Source organism: Trichosurus vulpecula, chromosome 2, assembly GCF_011100635.1.
Source record: "Trichosurus vulpecula isolate mTriVul1 chromosome 2, mTriVul1.pri, whole genome shotgun sequence".
NCBI lineage: Eukaryota > Metazoa > Chordata > Mammalia > Diprotodontia > Phalangeridae > Trichosurus > Trichosurus vulpecula.
In genome coordinates, this window is record NC_050574.1 from 332,519,393 (window position 1) to 332,541,120 (window position 21,728).

At 41.4% G+C, this 21,728-nt stretch overlaps 1 protein-coding gene across 2 annotated transcripts in view; it reads left to right on the top strand.

The window, feature by feature from the left end:
* MYLK (myosin light chain kinase) overlaps positions 1-21,728 on the top strand; it is a 338,535-nt gene that overhangs the window by 277,697 nt on the left and 39,110 nt on the right. For both annotated transcript variants that reach the window (XM_036746782.1, XM_036746783.1), the window contains exons 23-26: positions 8,647-8,679; positions 8,818-8,911; positions 10,284-10,487; positions 20,530-20,747. In XM_036746782.1, coding sequence (XP_036602677.1) covers positions 8,647-8,679; positions 8,818-8,911; positions 10,284-10,487; positions 20,530-20,747 — 549 coding nt within the window. The remainder of the gene's footprint in view (positions 1-8,646; positions 8,680-8,817; positions 8,912-10,283; positions 10,488-20,529; positions 20,748-21,728) is intronic.

Here is a 21,728-nt window from a genome sequence, read left to right on the forward strand (position 1 = left end):
GATGAAACCAGTTTCACAACAGAAGAAATATTGTTTCTTCTCTGGGAGAGGTCCTAATCAGAAACCACTGGGGGGTAGTAAAAGCACTGTCCTTATTAGCCTACTTCCATTGCCTTTGGGGTCAATTTGCTGCCCTTGGAAAGAGTCTTATTCCAGTAATTACAAGGATAACAGCAACAACAATGGCTAACACTAGTTTGTGCTTTAAGGTTTATAAAAGTGCTTTAGCTTGTAACTCACTTATCCTTATATGAATCCTGTGAAGTAGGTACAATTAATTATCCCTATTGTACAGATTAGGACAGTGAGGCTCAGAGAAATTGAGTGACTTGCCCAAAGTCACACGGCCAGTAAGTGTCTAAGGTGAGATTTGGACTCGTCTTCCACATCAGGTCGCTTTTTCTTTCTTAATGTCTTTTACGGCAATCTCTTCTTTTCTTCATTGCCAGCACCATAGTTTATGGCCGTGGCATCAAATTTGAATAGAAACAGGGGCTACTAACTTTACATAAAGATCCCTGTGGGCCACATTGACTTAGAAAACCACATATTAACATTATCTGTGTCTTATTATATTTGAATGTATTTTGTTAAATATTTCCCAGTTACATTTTAATCTGGTTCAGGCAGCACTTGGTAGTATTGTTGGCTGAGCTCGACCTTGGGTTTAGGGGCTTCTCTGCTATCATGACAGCCTCCTAAATTCCCTGCCTCTAGCCTGCCTCTCCCTTTCTACACTTCACTGCTCAGGTTGTCTGGCCAGAGCATAATCTTGCTAAATCATGTGGTTAAAATGCTCCAAATATCTACAGTGGCTCCACCTCTGTTGTCATGGACCCCTTCAACAATCTGGTGAATCCCATGGACTCCTCTGAATAATGTTTTTAAATACATACAATGTAATCTGTGGGAATATAAAGGAAATCAATTATGTTGAAATATAGCTATCAAAACTTTTTTTAAAAGAAGTTCCTAAAACCCAATTTAAGAATCCCTGGTCTAGCAGATTAAGTTAAAACTCTTTAGCTTGGCATTCAAGGCTTTTTATGGTCTTATTTCTGGACATGCACACACACACACATACACACACACACACCCCTTCACATTTCTCAGACCTCTGACCAGCAGGTGTAGGGGTAGATGAGGAATTCCAACACCAAAGGGATCGGTATTTCTCTTATCAGAATGTTACTTATGTAGACAGTGTCTGCTTTTTACTACAGCGTGTCCCTGGGAACCACAACATAAAGAAGACCATATGTTCCCAAGGAACATGTGGAAGAATGTTATAGTCAGGGGTTACATTCCTGACCAAGGATTCAGCAGCAAATCCATCACAGATAGGATCAACAGCATGTCACAAAAGCAGAGGCACCGTGACAGGAGCTTTTATAATCATTTAAATTAGTAGAGTTATGCTCTGAGCCTCATAAAACGGGCCCTTAAATGTTCTTTATCCTTGACCCCAGTGCACTATAAATTAAATATATGGCACATAAAAAAACGTGTTCCTCCCAGTGCATAAATGTGATCTAAAGCTGTGGTGCTCGATATAATAAATATTAATTTAGCATTTAATTAACAATTAGTGCCTGCCTGGGCTTTTGGATGACTCTTAGGATCTTCAGCTCTTTAAACAGTTGTCCAGAGATGATTGAATGGATGGTGCTTTCCTCTTGATCAGTTTCCGGGTAGAAAACAGTCTTTACAAGTCATACACTGGGTGGAGGAAGTGGAGGTGGGGAAAGAATCCTGAACTTAGACTTCCACTACTCAATAGCTGTGTGACCTTGGACGAGACTCCCCACCCACCCACCCATCTCCCTGGGCCTTGGTTTCCTCCTCTGTAAAAAGAAAAGATTGGATTAGATGACCTTTTTCCTGGCCACTCTCTCTCCCTCCTCACCTCTACCTCCTGGCTTCCTTCAAGACTCAACTTAAATCTTACCTTCTCCAAGAGGCCTTTGAGGTCCCTCCTCCCACTCCCCAAGTGTCTTCTGTAAGATTTCACCTTCCATTTACGTTGTATGTACCTCATATGTACATAGTTACTTGCATGTTGTGTACCTCATTAGAGTGTGATTGAGGCCTGGTCTTTGGCCTTTCCCTGTATCCCCAGTGCTTAGCACAGTTCCTAGCACATAGTAAATACCTAACGAGTGCTGATCGATTGACCTCTGAGATGCCATCTGGACTCCTAAATCCACAACATAAATCTAGGAATCCCTCCCTTTCAAAATAGCTATTGGACGATCTAAAAAAAGGAACATATCATTGAAAGCTGTTGGGTAAGAATTTGAAGAAAGGGAGTCTTTGTAGTGAACTTAAAAGATTTTAGAGCTGGAGGGAAGCTAAAGGTCATCCTGTCCAACCCTTTCATGTGAGAGATGGAGAAATCTGGGCCAGACATAGAGAATCCGGGACACAGAGAAGTGAGGTGACTTGCAGGTCAATGCTGAGCATGGTACCTGGCACTTAATAAAGGCCAATTCATGGACCGATTGATCTTGGATTCCATCACAGGTTTTCTGATGGTACTCCTTCTGGTCTCTTCCCTCATCTCAGAGCTGCATTGAAGGGGAATAGAAATCCCAAAAAGGGAATCTCGTGATAACTGACATTTTTATCTGGGGGATTGAGGTTATACCTGTGATTTCAGGAAGCTCCCTGTACCCATGGAGGTCAGCATCTTCTCTGTACCTTAGAGTCTCAGATAGTTTCCTGGACCACTGAAAGGTTAATAGAATTGCCCAGGATCACAGAGCCAACATGTGCCAGAAGAAGGACCTGGACCCAAACCCTCATGGCTTCAAGGTCATCTCTATGCATCACATTGCCCGTTGACATTTACATAAGCATCCTTTAAAACACTTCTCATTCAGTTGTTTTTCAGTTGTGTCCAAATCTTTGTGGCCCCATTTAAGGTTTTATTGGCAGAGACAGTGGAGCAGTTTGCCTGCCATTTCCTTCTTATTTTATAGATGAGAAAACTGAGGCAAACAGGGTTGAGTGACTTGTCCAGGGTCACGCAACTGGTAAGCATCTGAGGCTGGATTTGATCTCAGGAAGATGAGTCTTCCTGACTCTAGGCCTGGTGCTCTATCCACTGTGCCACCTAGCTGCCCCAAATATCTGCACTTGGCAGACATCAATGATCCCAAGTCCTAATTTGGTTATATGTGCAAGGAGGGGAAAAGGAAAGTTCCCTTTTGGTAGTGGTGGGTGGAGTGGTGTTTGTGAGCTGATCAGGTGTGTAAAAGGTTCAGTTGATTTTTTTTCCGGAGAGGGAGGTGAGGCAATCAGGGTTAAGTGACTTGCCCAAGGTCACACAGCTAGTAAGTATCAGGTGTCTAAGGCCAAATTTGAACTCAAGTCCTCCTGACTCCAGGGCGTAAGGACCAAATTATTTTGCATTTTATCCTAGGGGCAATAGGAATTCCCTCAAAATTTTTGAGCAAGGAAGTGATTTATGCCTTAAGAAGATGATTACTGTGTAGTGGTGAGGGCCCAATTGAGATTAGATAATATGGATTTATAGTGGACCTAGTTGGCATGATTTCATGACTTCCTGGGTTGAGAACTAGTAAGGTGTGAAAGGTAGAGGACAAAGTAGGAAAGATGGAGGACAGTGTACATTTGGAATGGTTCACTATAAGGCCAAGACTATGAAGAAAGGAAATTAAGAGCAGAGCCAAACTGCGAGAACAGGGAGGGATGGGGAATCTGAAGGTTACAGTGAGAGCAAAGAATGGGTTTGAGGGGAATGGAACAGAGAGAAAGAGATGGAAGAAAAGCCAATTAGGATGAGAGCAGGGAATTTCAGATTTAAAGACGGTGGAGGTGGCATAGTTATGTGCCACGGTAAGATTTAAGGGATGACCACCCTTTTGGGTAGTTGAGATGGGTTAGATCTTTAGGTAAAAGTATTTGAAAAAGTAGCTGAAGTAGGAGTCTAGGGTATTTGAAGGAACATTAGCATCTATCTCAAAGAATGAGGGCAAGAGTTGAAAGAGAAAAGAACACTGAATTTGTCACTGAATTCTTTGCAAAAGGGAGAAGAATAACTATGGAAGGTTGGTATATTACTGTGACAAGGATCAATCAGGGTAATGTAGATGGAGTCAATGAACCTCAAAGGAGGAAAGATGGCTGCTGAGTGATAATGGGAAAAGGAGGATCTGGAAGTGACAATAGGGAGCAAAGAGTATGCCAACTTCGATCTGGCATTCAGTGTTGAGGGTAGGTGGTGGGTGGCTTAAGAGAAGTATCAACAAGCATGAAAGAGATATTGAGGGTCATCCTCCAAAGAGAGCCAGGTTTCCATTTGTGCAAGAAGAATAAAGGAGTGTGAAAAGAAGTGGTCTGGGATGATGGAGTATTTGCTAACAATGAGCTAGGTGAAGGAGAAAGTTACCCAGAGGAAATTTGAAAATCAAGGGCACTGATTCAGGGTGTGTACTGTTTATTTGCTTGCAAAGTGATGTAAAGGAAAGAACACTGAACGTGGAGTCAAGAAAGAACCTGGGTCCAAACCCACTTACTTGTTGTATAATCTCTTGGCTTCAGTTCCCTCATCTCTAAAATGGAGATAATACCTGCAATACCAGCATCAAAAGGGTGTTATGAGCCTAGAGTAGTGGATAGAGTACTGGCCTTTAGAGTCAGGAAGAACAAAGTTCAAATCCTATTAACCTCTCTTTGCCTCAGTTTCTTCATCTGTAAAATGAGGAAGTTGAACTCAATGGCCTCTAAGATTTCTTTCAGCTCTAACTCTATAGTGCTAAGAATAAATTAATTAATGTATATAAATTGTTTTGTAAACCTTAATTGCTGTGTAAAAATTATAAGCTACTATCACTAATTCTATTTACTGAAAGTCCAGGCAGGCAGGCCAACTAGCTAAAGGAGAAGTTAGAAAGACTTTTTGCGTCTCTGCACTCTTACGTATTAGAAAAGGTGAAGAGCTGTTAAGATGGAACGAATCATCTAGGAACCCTCAGGAAAGATACCAAAGAAAAAAAATTCTAAGAAGATAATTGTTCAGTCATTTCAGTCATGTCCCACTCTTTGTGACTTTATTTGAGGTTTTCTCAGCAAAGATGCTGGAGTGATTTGCCATTTCCTTCTCCAGCTCATTTTACAGATGAGGAAACTGAGGCAAACTGGGTTAAGCGATTTGCCTAGCATCACACAGTTAGTGGGTTAGAAAAGTCTGTTTAGAGGAGGTTAGTTGGGTTGCTTATGTCTGATGGGAGCAAGCTTGACTTCCCTTGCTTCCCAGTGACACTCCCCCTTGCTGTTAAGATTCCAAGGAAAGTGTTGAAATCTCCTGGAATTCAGAGGAGTGGAACAAGGCCACTCAGGGCTTCCAAACAGGAAAACCTCTTTCCTAACCTACCCTGCTCCCAGCCCAGCTGTGTTATTTATTGAGGAGATACGAAGGGGAAGAGAAGGATGTGGTTGATTGCAGGCTCTAAGCTTCAGGGACAGAGAAGAGAGGCACAGAAAGAACAAAAGACTTTTCCAATCTTCTATTAGATAGCAGACCATACTAGGTAATTTCTGTTGCAGAAAAGGAAATACAGTTTCTGATGAGGGACCAAAATGAATGTGATGCAAATCTTGAGGCTGATGGGTAAAGAATTGGTTTTGCCTGGAGTACGATGAATTCCATGCCCCACCCCTCTGTTAATTTAGTGCTGGAAAGGATTTTACATGTCATCTAGTACAGTTGCCTCATTTTACAGATGAGGAAACTGAGGCCCAGAGAGAAGCTGATAGAGGTTAAATCAGTGTCTGAGGCAGCATTTGAACTCCAGTCCTTCTGACTACAGAGTCCAGTACTCTTATTCACTGTGCCACCTAGATACTGATTGCTTTTTAAATAATATTTCATTTTTCCCCAGTTACATGTAAAGACAAATTTTAACATTTTAGCTGCCGATTCTTAAAGACATCTGAGGGAGCTTTTTGTGCCTGAGATGGAGAACTGTAGACTGGATGATAGCACAGTTAGGCAGACCTAGAACTAGTTGAGTGACTGAATCCAAGGTCCCACAGGGAAGAGGTAGAGCTAACATTCCAACCCAGCTTCTTTTATTCCAAACTAGATTCCTTGGGGTTTTTTGCAAATAATGTGTCCTATTTAATCTTCATTTTTTTAGTCTAGAAAATGCAAAGTAGGCCATACTGTAGTTCTTGCCCTATCCATAATCCTCATGCTAACTCCAAGCTGGTATAACACTTTTCCCTAAATGTAAGTCTAGTCTAATCTCACCCCTAACTAGGTTCATAAGCCTAATGCTGACCCCCACCCTAGAAATACCTCCTAATCAGAAAACACTCCTACCTCCAGTGTTGAGCCACAGCTCTAATATAACTTGTACTCCAGGGCAGCTTTATTGATATTCCAAGGAAGTGCTTCTGCAGTATCATTGGCTAAGGATCCTACTTTCCTACCATCTTCCCCTTAGTATTTTATCCCTTCATGTTAAATAGGTTATCGAGAATTAGAGGAGTTATTTATGATTACCGCTATTTGTCCTTATTAAATCTAATCTTATTAAATTCAGCCCATCCTTCTAGCCTGCCATGGATCTTTTTGAGTCTTGCATCTATTATCTAATATATCCATTATCTCTATGGGCTCTGTGTCTTGGGCATCCTTGATAAGCCTGCCTGCTGTGCTTTCATCTAAGTCATTGATAAAAAAAATGTTAAACAGAACCATGGACAGATCCCTGGGATATCCCACCAAAGATTTTCTTCTAACTTCATCTCTAACTACTAATCACTACTCTTTGGTTTCAGTCATTCTGTTCTAAATCTGACTAACTGTGCTCTTATTCAGTCTGCATTTCTCCATCTCACCACAAGATTATTAGAAAAGGCACTCTCATGTGTCTTTAATAATCAGCAGCTAGGTGGCATAATGGATAAGAATGATGGACTTTGTGGTCTCCTTCAGCTTCTTCATCTGTAAAATGGGAATGATAAAGATAATAATAATAGTGCCCACTTCACAGGATTGTTGTAAGGATCAAATGAGATGACATAGGTAGGTAGAGATATAGGTAAATCGATAGATAAATAAATGGATAGTACTTCACAAGCCTTAAAGCACTATATAAATGCTAGTTATTATTATCTATATATCTTGCTGTTGAGTCATTTCAGTCATGTCTGACTCTCCATGACCCTGTTTGGGGTTTCTTTGGCAAAGATACTGGAATGGTTTGTCATTTCCTTCTCCAGCTCATTGACATGCTAGCTGTGTGTGACCCTGGCCAATATGACCCTGGGCAAGTCACTTCACCCTGTTTGCCTCAATTTCCTCATCTGTAAAATGAGCTGGAGAAGGAAATGGCAAACCTCTTCAGTGTCTTTGCCAAGAAAACCCCAAAATGGGGTCACAGAGTTGAAACCTACTGAAATGATTGAACAGCAGCAACAAAAATGCCTATATATTTTTTGTCATCTATTTGTTTCTCTCGTGTCTACTGCATCATCTAACAGTTTAGTATCACTGCCATAAAAGAAAATGGAGTTAGCCTAGCATAACCTATCATTAATTAATCCATTCTGTCTCTTAGTAATTATAGTTTTCCTTTCTTAATAGCAGTCATAAACTATTCCTTTAATAAGATGTATCGGACTATTGGCAAAAATAAATCTCAAGCTTACCAGTCTATAATTTCAAGAATCTGTTTTTATTCCCTTTCCAAATATTTGTACACTTGCCTGTAACTGGCCTCATCAAATGGCTCCCTTTTATCCACAGCTCCCCAAAGATCACATATGATGACTCAGCAATCAAATCCACAAGTTTTATTTTTTGGTACCCCGAAATATAGTTCATCTGGGTTGGATGACTTGAACTTGCTAAGTATAGCAAGGTATTATCTTAATATCTCTCTACCTCCCCTAGATTTCCATTCTCTTGTTAGCCATCTTTGTTCTTCACTTTCCAGTCTGAAGATAACTCTCCTTAGTGGAGAAAAGAAAAGCAAATTACAAGTTTATTAGTTCTGCCCTCATTCTGTCATCCACTATCATAATCTCATCCATGCCAATTACTGGTCCCATAACTTTTCGTCTCTTCTTCTAGTCCCTAACATAATTTCATATCCCTTGCCAACCTCATTTTGTTCTGGGCTTTCTTGTTCTTGGCATTTTCAAATAACCATGCCACTTTTTTTTAGCCATCTCGGGATAGTTATCATCTTTTGGGGGGGCAGGGCAATTGGTGTTAAGTGACTTGCCCAAGGTCACACAGCTGGTAAGTGTGTCAAATATCTGAACTCAGGTCCTCCTGACTCCAGGGCCAGTGCTCTACTCACTGCGCCACCTAGCTGCCCCATAGTTATCATCTTTTTAAAAGTTAGCATCTTTTTCCCCCTTTCTCTTGTTCCACACCTTATGGCCATTTCCCCACTGGTCAGCTTTTTGGCACCACAGAGTAAGGGAGAGGAGAGGAGGAAAGGTAACTCTTACTTGGCTCTGCGGCTCATGGTCAGACACTTGTGCCTGGTAAAGCTGAGACATGGTCTCCTGTGCTTCCTCCAGTTTTTTTTGGATGTTCACTGACTATGTCTAAACAGACTGTATCTCACTCTTTTCTCTCTCTTGTTTTTTTTTTTCCAACAGAACCTAAGGATGAAGTCGAACTGTCAGATGATGGTACGGAACACCCCATCATTCTCTCTGCGATTGAGATGGGGTGGAAGATGGGGTTAATTATACTGGAATGGAGGGATATAAATCTTGGGCAGCGGGGAGGGCAGATTATGATTGCTAACCCTGATCCCCTGTTTGTAGATGAGAAGGAGCCCGAGGTAGACTACCGGACAGTGGCAATCAACACCGAACAAAAAGTTGCTGATTTCTATGACATCGAGGAGAGATTAGGATCGTAAGTGGGGTGGGAGCCTGCTCTCTGGCTTTGAGGATAGTGGCTTTGGAATGGCAGCAGGGCAGGAGGCTGATTCTTAGGGAGAGTCACCTGTTTAAGTATAGGATGTTACTTTCACAAATTCCCACCCATGTTACTCTCCATCTTTGAGAACAACCGAACCCCATCATCACCACCAGGAAGGCACTTTCAAGCATACTACCTGCACTAGGAGCTACTAAGATGTCAGGCCCATTTAAAAGTATTTCTTATTAATGATATAATTCTCCACCTTACCCCATTCAACCCCATCTGGAGAGGGGAAGAGTAGCGTAATGGTTAGAGCACTGGCCTCAAAGTCAGAGAAAGGAGCTCGTGTCCTGCCTTATGCACACCGACTATGCGGTTCTCTTATTCTGTTAGTGCCCTGAGGCAACTCTCTTCAAAAAGACTTTAAGTCACACAGTAGGAGTAGATCTGTTTTGGTAGAGAGAGTTTTCTCACTGAGACCTTCTTATACTAATAAAATCACAAGTCTGATTTAAAAAAAAAATTTTTTTAATTATCCCTAGAAGTCAGGGGAGCCAGAAGTGTAGCCTACCCGCCATGGTTCTGTTGAAATATGGGCTCATTCATTACACTCAATGGGAATGAAATTTTCATTATCTCTGTCTCAAGGCGGGGTGGGGGGGAGTCAATGGAGGGAGGTGATCTCCATCCCTAAGGTCTCCCCTAGTTTTTATCCATCCCCAGTCACTCTGAAGCTTTACCTTAAACAAACAAGGGAGAGAGGACAGGGAACCAGGCTGTTACTCTCTCTACAGCAAAATGTGTTTATGGGGAGAGACAGAAATTTAAATCTGATAGTGCCTACCTAGGGGGCACCTAATGAGATCAGAGACTGAATCAGAAAATCCCTTTGAGAAGTACTCTAAATATAATCATTCTGGAGGAGGGCAACAGAGGTGTAAAAATTAACACCATCTCCCTTTCCTCCCCCAAAGACTGTTCCACATCCTATTTCTCCATAAGAAGAACAGTCTAATGCAGGACTTCTTAAACTAGGGTATAATCTATAATCTATTGATAATTGTATTTCAATATATTTGAGTTTCTTTGTAATCCTGCATATTTTATTCATTTAAAAACATTATTCTGAGAAAGATTGCCAAAGCGGTCCATAACATGAAAAAGGCTAAGATCTCCTGGCCTGATAGAAGAAAAGGAGTCTCTGCCCTTGGGGACTGTGCTCCCAATCTGATCGGAGAAATACCTTAGGGAAGGAGACGTGGGATATGCGAAGGAGGTTTACTAACTCTGGTCCACATCTCATGGGCATGATGGTTAAGTAATCCTTTCCCACACCACCTCAGCTTCTCTTTTCCCTTTACAGTGGGAAATTTGGACAGGTCTTTCGACTTGTTGAAAAGAAAACTGGAAAAATTTGGGCAGGGAAATTCTTCAAGGCATATTCAGCAAAAGATAAAGAGAATATCCGGCAGGAGATCGACATCATGAACTGTCTACACCACCCCAAGCTTGTGCAGTGTGTTGATGCCTTTGAGGAGAAAGCCAACATTGTCATGGTCTTGGAAATGTGAGTTCTTGCCACCCATATACCTCCTCCTAAAACCAGCTCCCCAAGGTAACATAGCATCCAAAGCCATAAACCACTTCCACCTGTCCTCCGCATCTACCACCACCCTCACCATTTAAAAGACAAATAACATGTACCGTTGGTCACGTTAATTAGGGAGAGTTCAACAGTAGGTAACTACAAACTAAAATGGGAGACAAGTGGGCAGAGTTGGAGATGGGGAGAGGAAAGAGGGGAGAGACATGGAATCTTTTCCTTTCCAAAGCTTTATTTAAGGCACAAGAACCCGTTCTGGGGAGTCCAGGACTCTAATCTTGGCTCTCTGTGACCCAAGGCAGAATTCTTCACCTCTCCCTACTCCCATCTATCCTTTTCCCCTTCAGGTCTCCTAATTCATCAAAGATCTTCAACTCCCTCTGTTGAGTTAGGTACAATCTACAAAAGAGTAGGGGATTAAACTGGTTGACTTCCCAACATCTTTTCTAGCCAGAGGATTTTTGTGGGTTTGGGGAGAGCCAATTTCTTTGTCACTTTGTTTCAACCCTGAACCTTGCCCTTACAATCTGTGCTGATGGCAATAGACCAACCAGACTCCCTCATCCTCTCTAAAGTACTAATGCTGAGCTCTGAGGTTTTCAACAATGGGTAAAGGCTAAAATGCAGCTTTTTCCTCAGGAAGATGAAGCAGGCAGGATGTTCAGGAGCCTGGGAGAGGACAGTATTGAGAGACATTTTCCTACCTGGTTCAGTTCTAAGCTCTCTACTGTCATTTGCTCTACCACTTTGCTCCTCCTATCCTCAGTGCTAAGGGTATTTCTTAAACTATTTCCTGCTGAAGATATAGTCCTTCCACACCAAAGCCAATACTGGGTTAGGAATCTGGAGACCTGAGTTCTAATCTTAGCTTAACCTCAGCTTTCTCCCATATATAGAAAAGGAAACAATAAAAGAGGGCACCCTTTGAATGAGATGGTATCTAAGGTCCCTTCCAGCTCTAACATCTTATGATCCTATTGAACCATGTAAGATAACAGAAAAAAATCCTGAGTCGCTTTGAAGAAGTCCTCAATTCCAAGCTAGACTGCCTGCCTCCTGCTTCCACATTGCTACCACCACAGTCATTATGCCCTCGGCACCTATTCCAGTAATGGAATATTTATGTCAGTACTTGTATAAATTTTTGAGCGGGGATGCAAGGGAAGGGGGAGGGAGCAAGAGGGGTTTGGGCAAAAGAGGGCAGCAGTGCTGGTGCATTGAATTCCATACTTAGCTTGGAATTAGGAATTGGCAAGCTAAATGGAAAACAAAGGAGAAAATGTATAAAGTTTTCAGCTGGACTGGCTTTCAGCCACCATCCCCCTCCCTCTTGAACAGAAGAAAGTCTTAAATACAGTGAGACTATAAAGTCTTAGTTTGAGGCAGAGGTGAGAATGGAGACCTTGACTTTTAACAATGACTGGGTCTGAATGCCTCTTTCTAAATGTATAAAACCATGTATCCACTCTTCCTATCTAAATGCCCTTTATGTATTTTCCTCCTCCATTAAAATGCTGCCTCCTTAAAAGCAATTAGTTGAGGGAAATAGAGAAGAATTACCAAGAAGACTTGGTAATATACAGCATTTTGGAAATGGATCCCAGGTCTCTCATCTTCTAGCTAGGCTGCCTCTAATATGAAAAGGACTAGGTACATCAAAGTCAGGTCAGGACTTCCGAGGACATCCATCCTAATTCCTACTTTGAAACATGCATCTGCCAAATAGTAGTCATCCAACCTCTGCTTAAAGACCTCTGTGACATGGAACTCATCCACTTACTCCCCAAGTCAGCCTCTTCTATTTTGACTTGACATCAACTGCTGGAAGCTATCATGTAACAGCCCCTCCCTACCCCCAAAGCCGAGTCGTCAAGCTGAATAAGCCTAATCACTCTTGTTTTGTTCAGTCATTTCAGTCACGTGTGACTCTTCTTGACTGCATTTGGGGTTTTCTTGGCTAGGATACCAGAGTGTTTTGTCATTTCCCTCTCCAGCCCATGTTACAGATGAGGAAACTGAGGCAAATGGGGTTAAGTGACTTGCTCAGGGTCACACAGCTAGCAAGTGTCTGAGGTCAAATTTGAACGTAGATCTTCCTGACTCCAGTCCCAGCGCTCTATCCAGTGTTCCACCTAGCTGCCCACCACCACAGAATCCTAGATCTAAATTGGAAAGGACCTCAGAAGCCATGTAGTCTAAACTTCTCATTAAACAGATGAGGGAGCTGAGGCCAAAGTAAGCAAAATGACTAGCCTCAGGTCACACAGGTAGTGAGCATGAATCCAGGTCTTTTTTAAATGCTGGAAGATAGCATCGAGTCTTCTTTTCTCTGGGATCAACATCCCCAGTCCCTTCAGCCAAATCTTTTATCTGTTGAGGCTTCCTCCTCTTTTCTCCAGACCTCTTCTTTGTGCTGTAGTTATTAGATAAGGCCTCTAGAGCACTGGTCTGAGGGAGTTTCTCTACCTTGTCCCTTCCCCATAACCTTGACATTCAATAGACTTGACCACAATAGGTCCTTTCCCAAGCTCCACTTAATGGCTATGTTTTGGGCCCTCCTGGCTCCGAGCAAATGTCTATGGTAACTGTTTCTCTTTGGAACAACAACCCTGAGGGTCCTCCCCTCCCTGTTTGATTTTTTTCTTTTTTCTAATAAAAGGGGCCATCCCTTGACTCACTTCTTAAAGAAGCCTATTCACTGAATGGGCTCCCAAAAGGGGCAGGGTCTCCCATTGCATCCTGGGTCATCTCCAGTCATCCTGGTGAATATCAGGCTACTGGACCCAGATGGCTCTGGAGGAGAAAGTGGTGACCTTGTACAGCCCTCCCTCGCTCAAAACAAAGCCAACTGCAAGTCATGTCATCATTTCCCTGATGTCATGGTCCTCTCTGAAAATGAAGGACAGACACAGCAATCTCCATAACCCCTCCACTGGTGCAGAGCTTGGGCTGCTATCACCCATTTGTCATCATGAATCTTAAACAGAGAAGAACATTAGAGTTGAAAGGAACCTTGCAAGTCCAGCCTTCCTCCCAGAGTAGAAATCCCTAGGGCCTCCTTGACAGATGCTCATTGATCCTTTGAATATGTCTGGTGAAAGGGAGCTGCTCTCTTTCAAAGCAGCCTCTTCCACTAGCAGCTCTGTTTGTCAAGCACTTAGTTCTTCCTTATCTGGAACTGCAGTGTGTCTCTTTAGAATTTCCCGCTCATTGGCTATAACCCTGCTCTCTGGAGCCACACACAAGATGTCTGTTTTCTCTTTTAAATGACAGTGCTTTAAACACTTGAGGACAGCTATCAAGTCCTCCCGTCCCAAATCATTCTGTTCTAGAAGTTAACCGTACCCTGATCCCTTAAGCATTCCTCACAGACAATAGTTTCCAGACCCCTCAGCATTCTGATAGCTCCTTTCTGAATGTATTGCAGTTTTCCAATAGGTTATGTGAACTGAGGTACCCAGAACTCAATCTGCAATATTCCAAATGTAGTCTGATCTGCAAAGAATTCACCCTAACTATGATTTCTGGGATCTGGCAATTTATTCCAGTACTTCATTAATTCACTATTTCATTAGTAGGGGTACTCCACTGCATCCCCATGCCTTTTTAGAGAATGTCATGAAATACTGTGCCCTCCCAAAAAAAATTCTTAGTAGTCAATCTTCTGGTGATGAAGTTCTCTGAATTTTGCTAGAATAGTGCTCAGCTACAGTCCTTCACTAAACTAGTGCCGTAAGCCTTTTCAGCTTGGTAGGAGCAGTCAAACCTTGTATTCTGCCTTTGTTCCTTAAAGAGCCCAGCCTCACCTCTATACTACAGTGGAGCATTGGAGTAAATCTTTGGTTAAGTATCTAGAGCCTATATTTCTATCAAAATAGCTTCAAATCAAGTTAACTTTTTTGTATTCACATTGTTAGCTCATATACAGCCAACTAAGACCTCCAGGTCTTTTTCACATGAACTGCTGTCATACCATCTCTGACCTGGCCTATATTTGTATGGGAGATATTTTTATAAATATCAAGTGGGACCGTATATTTACCTGTGTTATTTTTGGTCCATTATTTCAGGCTACTAAAGGACCAGAGGGATTCTGAGATCCCTTCCAACTCTGAGATTCTGTGATTCTCAGAAGATGATTATATCTTCATTGCCATTTGAGCTCCTTCCAAGCTTTGTATTATCAGTGATTCCAATAGGGTTCGCTCAAAATTTACTCCACTTCCCCCTCCCTGTTGGTCTTAAACTCCTTGTTCTACATCTAGTTATACCACTCTCTGGTTTTACTCCCAGGGGCACATTATAGGACTCTACTTTCCCAAAACTCCCTAATATTTCAAGATCTGTTTTTTAAATATTGATTCTGTCACCACTGGGATTTTCCTTCCCAGCACAGTGATGTGAAAAATCTTAGGTGTGCCCTCAATGTTTTCATGCAAGCTATTAGCAAAAATGATGTCCGTGGGGCAGCTAGGTGGCACAGTAGATGGAGCAGAGTTCTATTCACTGCACCACCTAGCTGCCTTTATCTATTCTTTTCTTCTACAAAAGCCTCTAGCAATAGAGACTTGGGCAACTGCTCCTTTTTGGATCATCTGCCAGAGAACACGTTGTAAGTTTTATGAACCTCTGTGCTATCTCATTTTACTCCAATGTTGAAGTACCATTGCATATGCCAATTGAGATTACCAAAGAGACCTGACATTGACAGTGAATAATAGTCATAACTGATAGTGATCCGATACTTTAAAGTGATAAAGTCTGTTATGTGGTAGAAAGGGCACTAGACTAGAAGTCAAGAGACATAGATTCGAACCCTAATTCAGATTCTTAATAGCCATGTGACTATAGATAAGTGTCAAATGGGGATAATAATACTTGTACTACCACCCTCACAACATTCTCATCAGGAAAGCATTTTTAAAATGTTAGATAATTATATAAATGTGAGTAGTCATTAGGAGTTATTTTCCCTCATATTTACAATCCCTTGCTGTTTTTTTTTTCACTCTGACAGCCTGATGTCCAAACAGTCAGAAATCTTTTATACAAAAATATTTTTATTTCTTGTTTTTTATCCTGTTACTTTTTAAATTTTTATCTTATTTTTAATTTTATGGAGTAAAACAAGTATTTCCGTAATATAGCATAACAAAAAAGATGATTGCACATGAAACTGCAAATCTTTTATGCTCAACTTACTATTCCTTTCAAATATATAACAAAATTATCATGTAAATTTCTTTTTTCCTATATATATATATGTAAACATATGTGTGTATATATACATATATGTACATATATATATATGTTTCCTTTCTACAAAAATCTCAATGGCTTCCATCAACCTAGAAAAAAGTTAAAGCTACACAACCCAAGGTGGGGAAAGTGATTCAGCTTAGGGCCATGCTCTGAGTCCAAGGGACTTTAATGGATGCATAAGGAGAGCTATTATCTCAAGCAAGGTCTCATGGGATGGCTATGCCTTGATGGGGTCACTGTGCTTTGCAAACTGAGAAACTCAAGTTTTATGAGGAATGTTCTAATTCTGTAGAGATTAATTCACCCTAAACAAACAGAAGAAGTTATGTTTAAGTGGGAATAGCAAATGATGAATTTATGGTGAGGGATATACCATGCCCAGGAATTGGGACTTGAGATATCAGGGAACCTCTTTCTTTTAAAGTTTGACCCTGTTATGGGTCTACTGGTTACTTGATGAACAAAGAATTAGAACATAAGGAGTTAGAGATTCTTGAGGGGCAATTTTGTCAAGCCTGGATAACTTCCAATCTATCAGTATTTCTCTCTAGGGGAACCCAATCAACCGGCATACCCACTCTGTTTGCCAACACAGCGGCCCACAAATACAGACAAATTCTTACTGCCTAGACAAGCAAGGCTAGGCAGACAAATGTGTTGAAGTAAGGTCAGTTAAGGCAGGATTTGGCAAAGAAGCGTAGATTCAGAGCTGGAAGGGACCCTTGTCATCATGGAGTCAAACACTCCCCTCCACCCCTTTTACATGTAAGGAAATTGAGACCTAAAGAGATACCTAAAAGACTTACCTGGGGTCAGAAAGCTAGTAAGTATCTGAGGCCAAATTTGAACTCAGGTTTTCCTGATTCCAGGCCCAACATTCTATCCACTGCACTACTACTATGTCATAGTGTTACTGTTGTATGTAGAAAATAGGTCAGTGGCTTGTAAATGAAGTTTGCTCCTGGTTGAGGAAGAGACAAATGCTAAGATGACCTCACACACCACCTCTGAGAGTGGTCACATTCATCCTTCTGGTGCCAGTTTGTCGAAATACCTATAGTGTTAGAAGATCCAGATTATTGCAGAAACTTGGAACCTATTCACCTGGCTCCCAGAATCAGTCTTTCATGTCATACTACTTCCAGGCTGTTAGATAATAAAGGTGCTGCTTATACCCACCAGAAAATAGAACAGACATTATATTCCTTCTTTCCTTATATAATCAGTAGAAGAGCTTTTCCAGTAGAGATTAAGAAAAGAAATGTGGAAGGTCAAATTGATCTTGCATATAAGTCTGGGAATTTAAGCTGGGAAGAAAATGGAGCTAAATTCTATGGGGATTGTTTTGTTCTCAGTAGTTGTATCCCTAGCACCTAGCTTAGGAACTTACAGATAGTAGGCACATGAGGCAGCAAGGTGGTGCAGTGAGTATAGCACTGGTCCTGGAGTCAGGAGGACCTGAGTTCAAATGTGACCTCAGACATTTGATGCACTTAATTACTGTGTGACCTTGGGCAAGTCACTTAACCCCAATTGCCCTGCCTTCCCCCCTCCAAAAATTAAAAATAATTTAAAAAAAAATAGTAGGCACTTAGTGAATATTTGTAGATTGATTTAGGACGGTAATAGGGATTGTGATCTCATTTGTATAGGAACCTCCAAGGTGAGGAAACTCCCTCCACCAAGGTAGGCCAATACCTCTCTGTGAATTTTTAATTTTATAGAGTTGCTTAGAGCACCTCAAGGCCAAGTGACTAGGTCACTGAGTGACAGGGCTAGTATGTGTTGGGGTAGGACTTCAACTTTTGTCTTCTGACTTTGAGGCCAATTCTCTCTTGTTATTCAGTCATTCAGTTGTGTCCAATTCTTTGTGACCCCATGGATCATGGCATGCCAGGCCTTTCCATCCTCCGCTGTCTCTCAAAGTCTATAAAAGTTCATGTTCGTTATTTCCATTATACTATCTACCCATCTCATCCTCTGCCACCCCCTTTTCCTTTTGTCTTCAATCTTTTCCAACATCAGAGTCTGTTCCACTGAGCCCCATCAGAAGATTTGGCCATTATGTGGCCAAAGGATTTAAGTTTCAGCTTCAGTAGTTGACTTTTTAGTAAATAGTTTGAATTAATTTCTTTAAGTATTTACTCATTTGACCTCCTTGCTGTCCAAAGCACTCTCAAAAGTCTTCTCCAGCACCACAATTCAAAAGTGGAGATTCCGCATTTTCTTATGATCCAACTTTCACAGCCATACATTGCTACTGGAAAAACCATAGCTTTGACTATACTGACCTTTGTTGGCAAGGTGATGTCTCTGCTTATATATGCCATCCAGATTTGCCATGACTTTCCTTCCCAGGAGCATGTGTCTTTTAATTTCATGGCTGCAGTCGCCATCTGCAGTGATCTCTGACCCCACTGTTTCAATTTTTTCGCCCTCTATTTGCCAGGAAGTGATGAGACTAGTTCATAAGATACTGGGCTTTGGTTTTTTGTTTATTTGTTTATATGTCAAACTTTAAGCCAGCTGTTATACTCTCCTCTTTTATTCTCATCAAGATCGTTCTTAATTCTTCACCATCTGCCATCAGAGCGTTATCATCTACATATCAGAGATGGTAAATATTTCCCCTGGCAACCTTAATTCCAGCTTTTGCTACATCCACCCTGGCATTTCACATGATGTACTCTGCATATTAGTTAAATAAATAAGATGTTCCATGTTCAGTTCAAACCATTGCTTCTTGGCCCATATACAGCTTCCTCGGGAGACAAGTAAGATGATCTGGTTCTCCCACCTCTTTGAGGACTTGCCACATGTGGTTGTTCTCTGTATAGTACACCAGAGGCGTCAAACACGCAGCCCTCGACATCGCGGAGTACAGCTTGAACCAGGTTCAAATAGAATTGAGAAACAACGAAATAAATAAAAGCACCAAAGAATAGAGAGTATTATATGTGAAAAGTACGTCAATCTGCATCCCACAGGGATTCTTAGGTACAGTTTAATGGCCCCCATTTCTGCTTGAGTTTGACCCCAATGTTCTACATCATGCCACCTCTTTAAATTGAGAGATTTAAAGAACATTCAGAATTCCCTTAAGAGAAAGTCTGATGCATTCTTCTGAAGCGTCTCAAGCTATGGATTAGCTTTGCATTTACAAATATAGCGAGGGAGGGGAAGATCGCTTAGGCCACTGCCTTGCCTCTGGCAGATGATGCTCGTGATGAAGAGGTGACTGACGATGTCTGCAGTAGAGACACAATAGTCCAAGTGGAGACTCAGAAACCTGATCTTAGGAAGGGTAATTAAATTTTGAGGAATTAAATCAAACTAAACAAATTCCCATTATATACTAATGATCAACCCAACTGGTGATAACAGGTACTGGTGGATACTAGGTGGGGTGCCTCTCTCCCTTACCTTTTCCCGAACATTTTTATACAAGTAAAATCAGACAGCATGGTAGAGTGGATAGAGGACTAGCTTTGAATTAATCAGCAAGTATTTATTACATACCCACTGTGCACCAGGCATCGCACTGAGTATATCATCAGAAAGAATTAAACAACCCCTACTCACAGGGAGCTTTCATCCAAAATAAAGAGACAAGTCCCTGCGTAAATATATATGTATCATAAATATAACATGAATAAATTCAAATATATACACAGTAGTTAAATAGAAGGTAGCTTAGGAGGAAGGGCACTAGCAGTTGAGGGGGATCAGAAAAAGCTTGATGCTGAAAATAATTTTAAGCTGCATCTTAAAAGGGAGGGGGGGAAGGCACCTATGAGCTGGAGGTAAAGAGGGAATGGATTCCACTAAGACCTGGGTTCAAGTCCGATCTCTGACGCATATGGGTTGTGTGATCCTCTAGGCAGCTCTCTAATACTTTAACCTTCAAAAAGGTGCCAGCTTGCATTGGGAGAGAGAATTTCCTCTCCTGGGTGTTTGTGTATGGCAGTGAAATCATGGGTCCACTCCTGGTCCTATCCTAAAATCAGCCTCAAATGACCATCAAGGTCAACCTTAAAATGGAAATAATAATAATGGAAACTATCAGCAACAAGTGTGAAGAGTTCAAAAGCAGCCCTTCCCTCTTTGCTTTAATGGTGGCAGTTTGGGAATCATATCAGAGACTGGTTATTTGTTTTTGAGTCTTGGGGGGTTTTCTGCCTTTTTTAAAACCTCCATCTCCCCCAGCCAGCTTTTTCCCTGAGTCATCACTAGGTAGGCTGTCTTAAAACCTGTGGCCTAGAAAACTTTCTCAAAATGAGATAACCCCTTTCCCTATGATAGCCTAGGAATATCCTCCCTAGGACCTAGGACACTTTTGTTCCCTACTCCTTAAAAACATACAGACAGTCCCAGTCACTGTCCAAGGCATAGGTTTCATTGCCCTCTGTGCACACTTCCTGACTTCCACTCCCTGATACTCCTTCCCTTCTTGGTCCAGAATCAGAATACCTCTTCTCAGCTCAAACCCTTCTCTCTATCGTACACCAAATGTGGTGAAAACTCAGTGTGACTCTCAATAACCAAGTCTTCTCACAGGACGGGGAAGACTCAGCGGGCCCCAAAAGTAATGGGCAGACTGGTTTTGCCTTTCTTTATATCCCTAGCACTTAGCACAGTTCTTGGTACATAGTGAACACTCAATAATTAAGACTGATTGAAGACCTAATCTCTCCCTTGATTTTTCTATTTTCCTCTTCTCCACAATTCCTCTGTGTACCTCCAGTGTGTCTGGGGGTGAGCTGTTTGAGCGGATCATCGATGAGGACTTTGAGTTGACTGAAAGGGAGTGTATCAAGTACATGAAACAGATCTCGGAAGGGGTGGAGTATATCCATAAGCAGGGAATCGTCCACCTGGACCTCAAACCTGAGAACATCATGTGTGTCAATAAGACTGGCACCAGGATCAAGCTCATTGACTTTGGACTGGCCAGGAAACTAGGTAATAACAGACATTCTTTCTCTTTTGTTTGATTGATTGATCTCAGATGATTAAGCAAAAAAAAAAAATAAGTGGGAGAATAAGGAATTGGTAGCATGAAAAATGAAAGCATAATCAACTTTTGATTTAATTAACTCACTTTATAAATTCTTGTGCAAATTGCTGGGAATGGTTAATCCTAGTTAGAGCACTCTTTCTCCCACCTCCATCCCCAGCCCCAGTTTAGCATCCTATTGGGCTACCCTACCGCTTGCTATCAGTCAGCCTGTAAAATCTTATTTTAATACAAGCCTGGGCAAACATCATTAAATGGACCTACCTCCCATGGCATTGTTCCTTCTCCAAAAGGTATCCTAAAGCCACATAGAAAGCAATAATATTGATAATAATCAGTTAACATTTATTAAGCACCTACTATGTGCCAGACTCTGTGATAAATGCTGGGGATGCAAAAAGAGGCAAAAGATATCCCTGCCGTCAAGGAGCTTATAGTCTAATGGGGGATATAACGTGCAAACAAATGTTTACAACGTAGGCTATATATGGGATATGTATATTATATATATATTAACCAATTATATATTATAGGAAATAATTAACAGGGGAAAGGCATTAGAATTAAGAGGGGTTGAGATTTTAGTTGGGACTTAAAAGGAAGCCAGGGAGGTGAGTAGTTAGGAGCAGAAGAGAAAGAGCATTCCTGGCATGAGGGATCACCAGAGAAAATGCCTGCAGCTGAGAGATGGAGTATCTTTTTCATGGAACAGCCAAGAGGCCAGTGTCACTGGATTGAAGAGTATATGTTAGAAAACTGGAAAGATAGGAGTGGAGTAGGTTATAAAGGGCATCGAATGCCAAATAGAGCATTTTGTATTTGATCTTGGAGGTAACAGGAAGACATAATAGCTAATCATAGCAAATATTTAATGTTTAAATAACACTTTACATATGTTGTCTCATTTGATCCAGACAATAATAGCC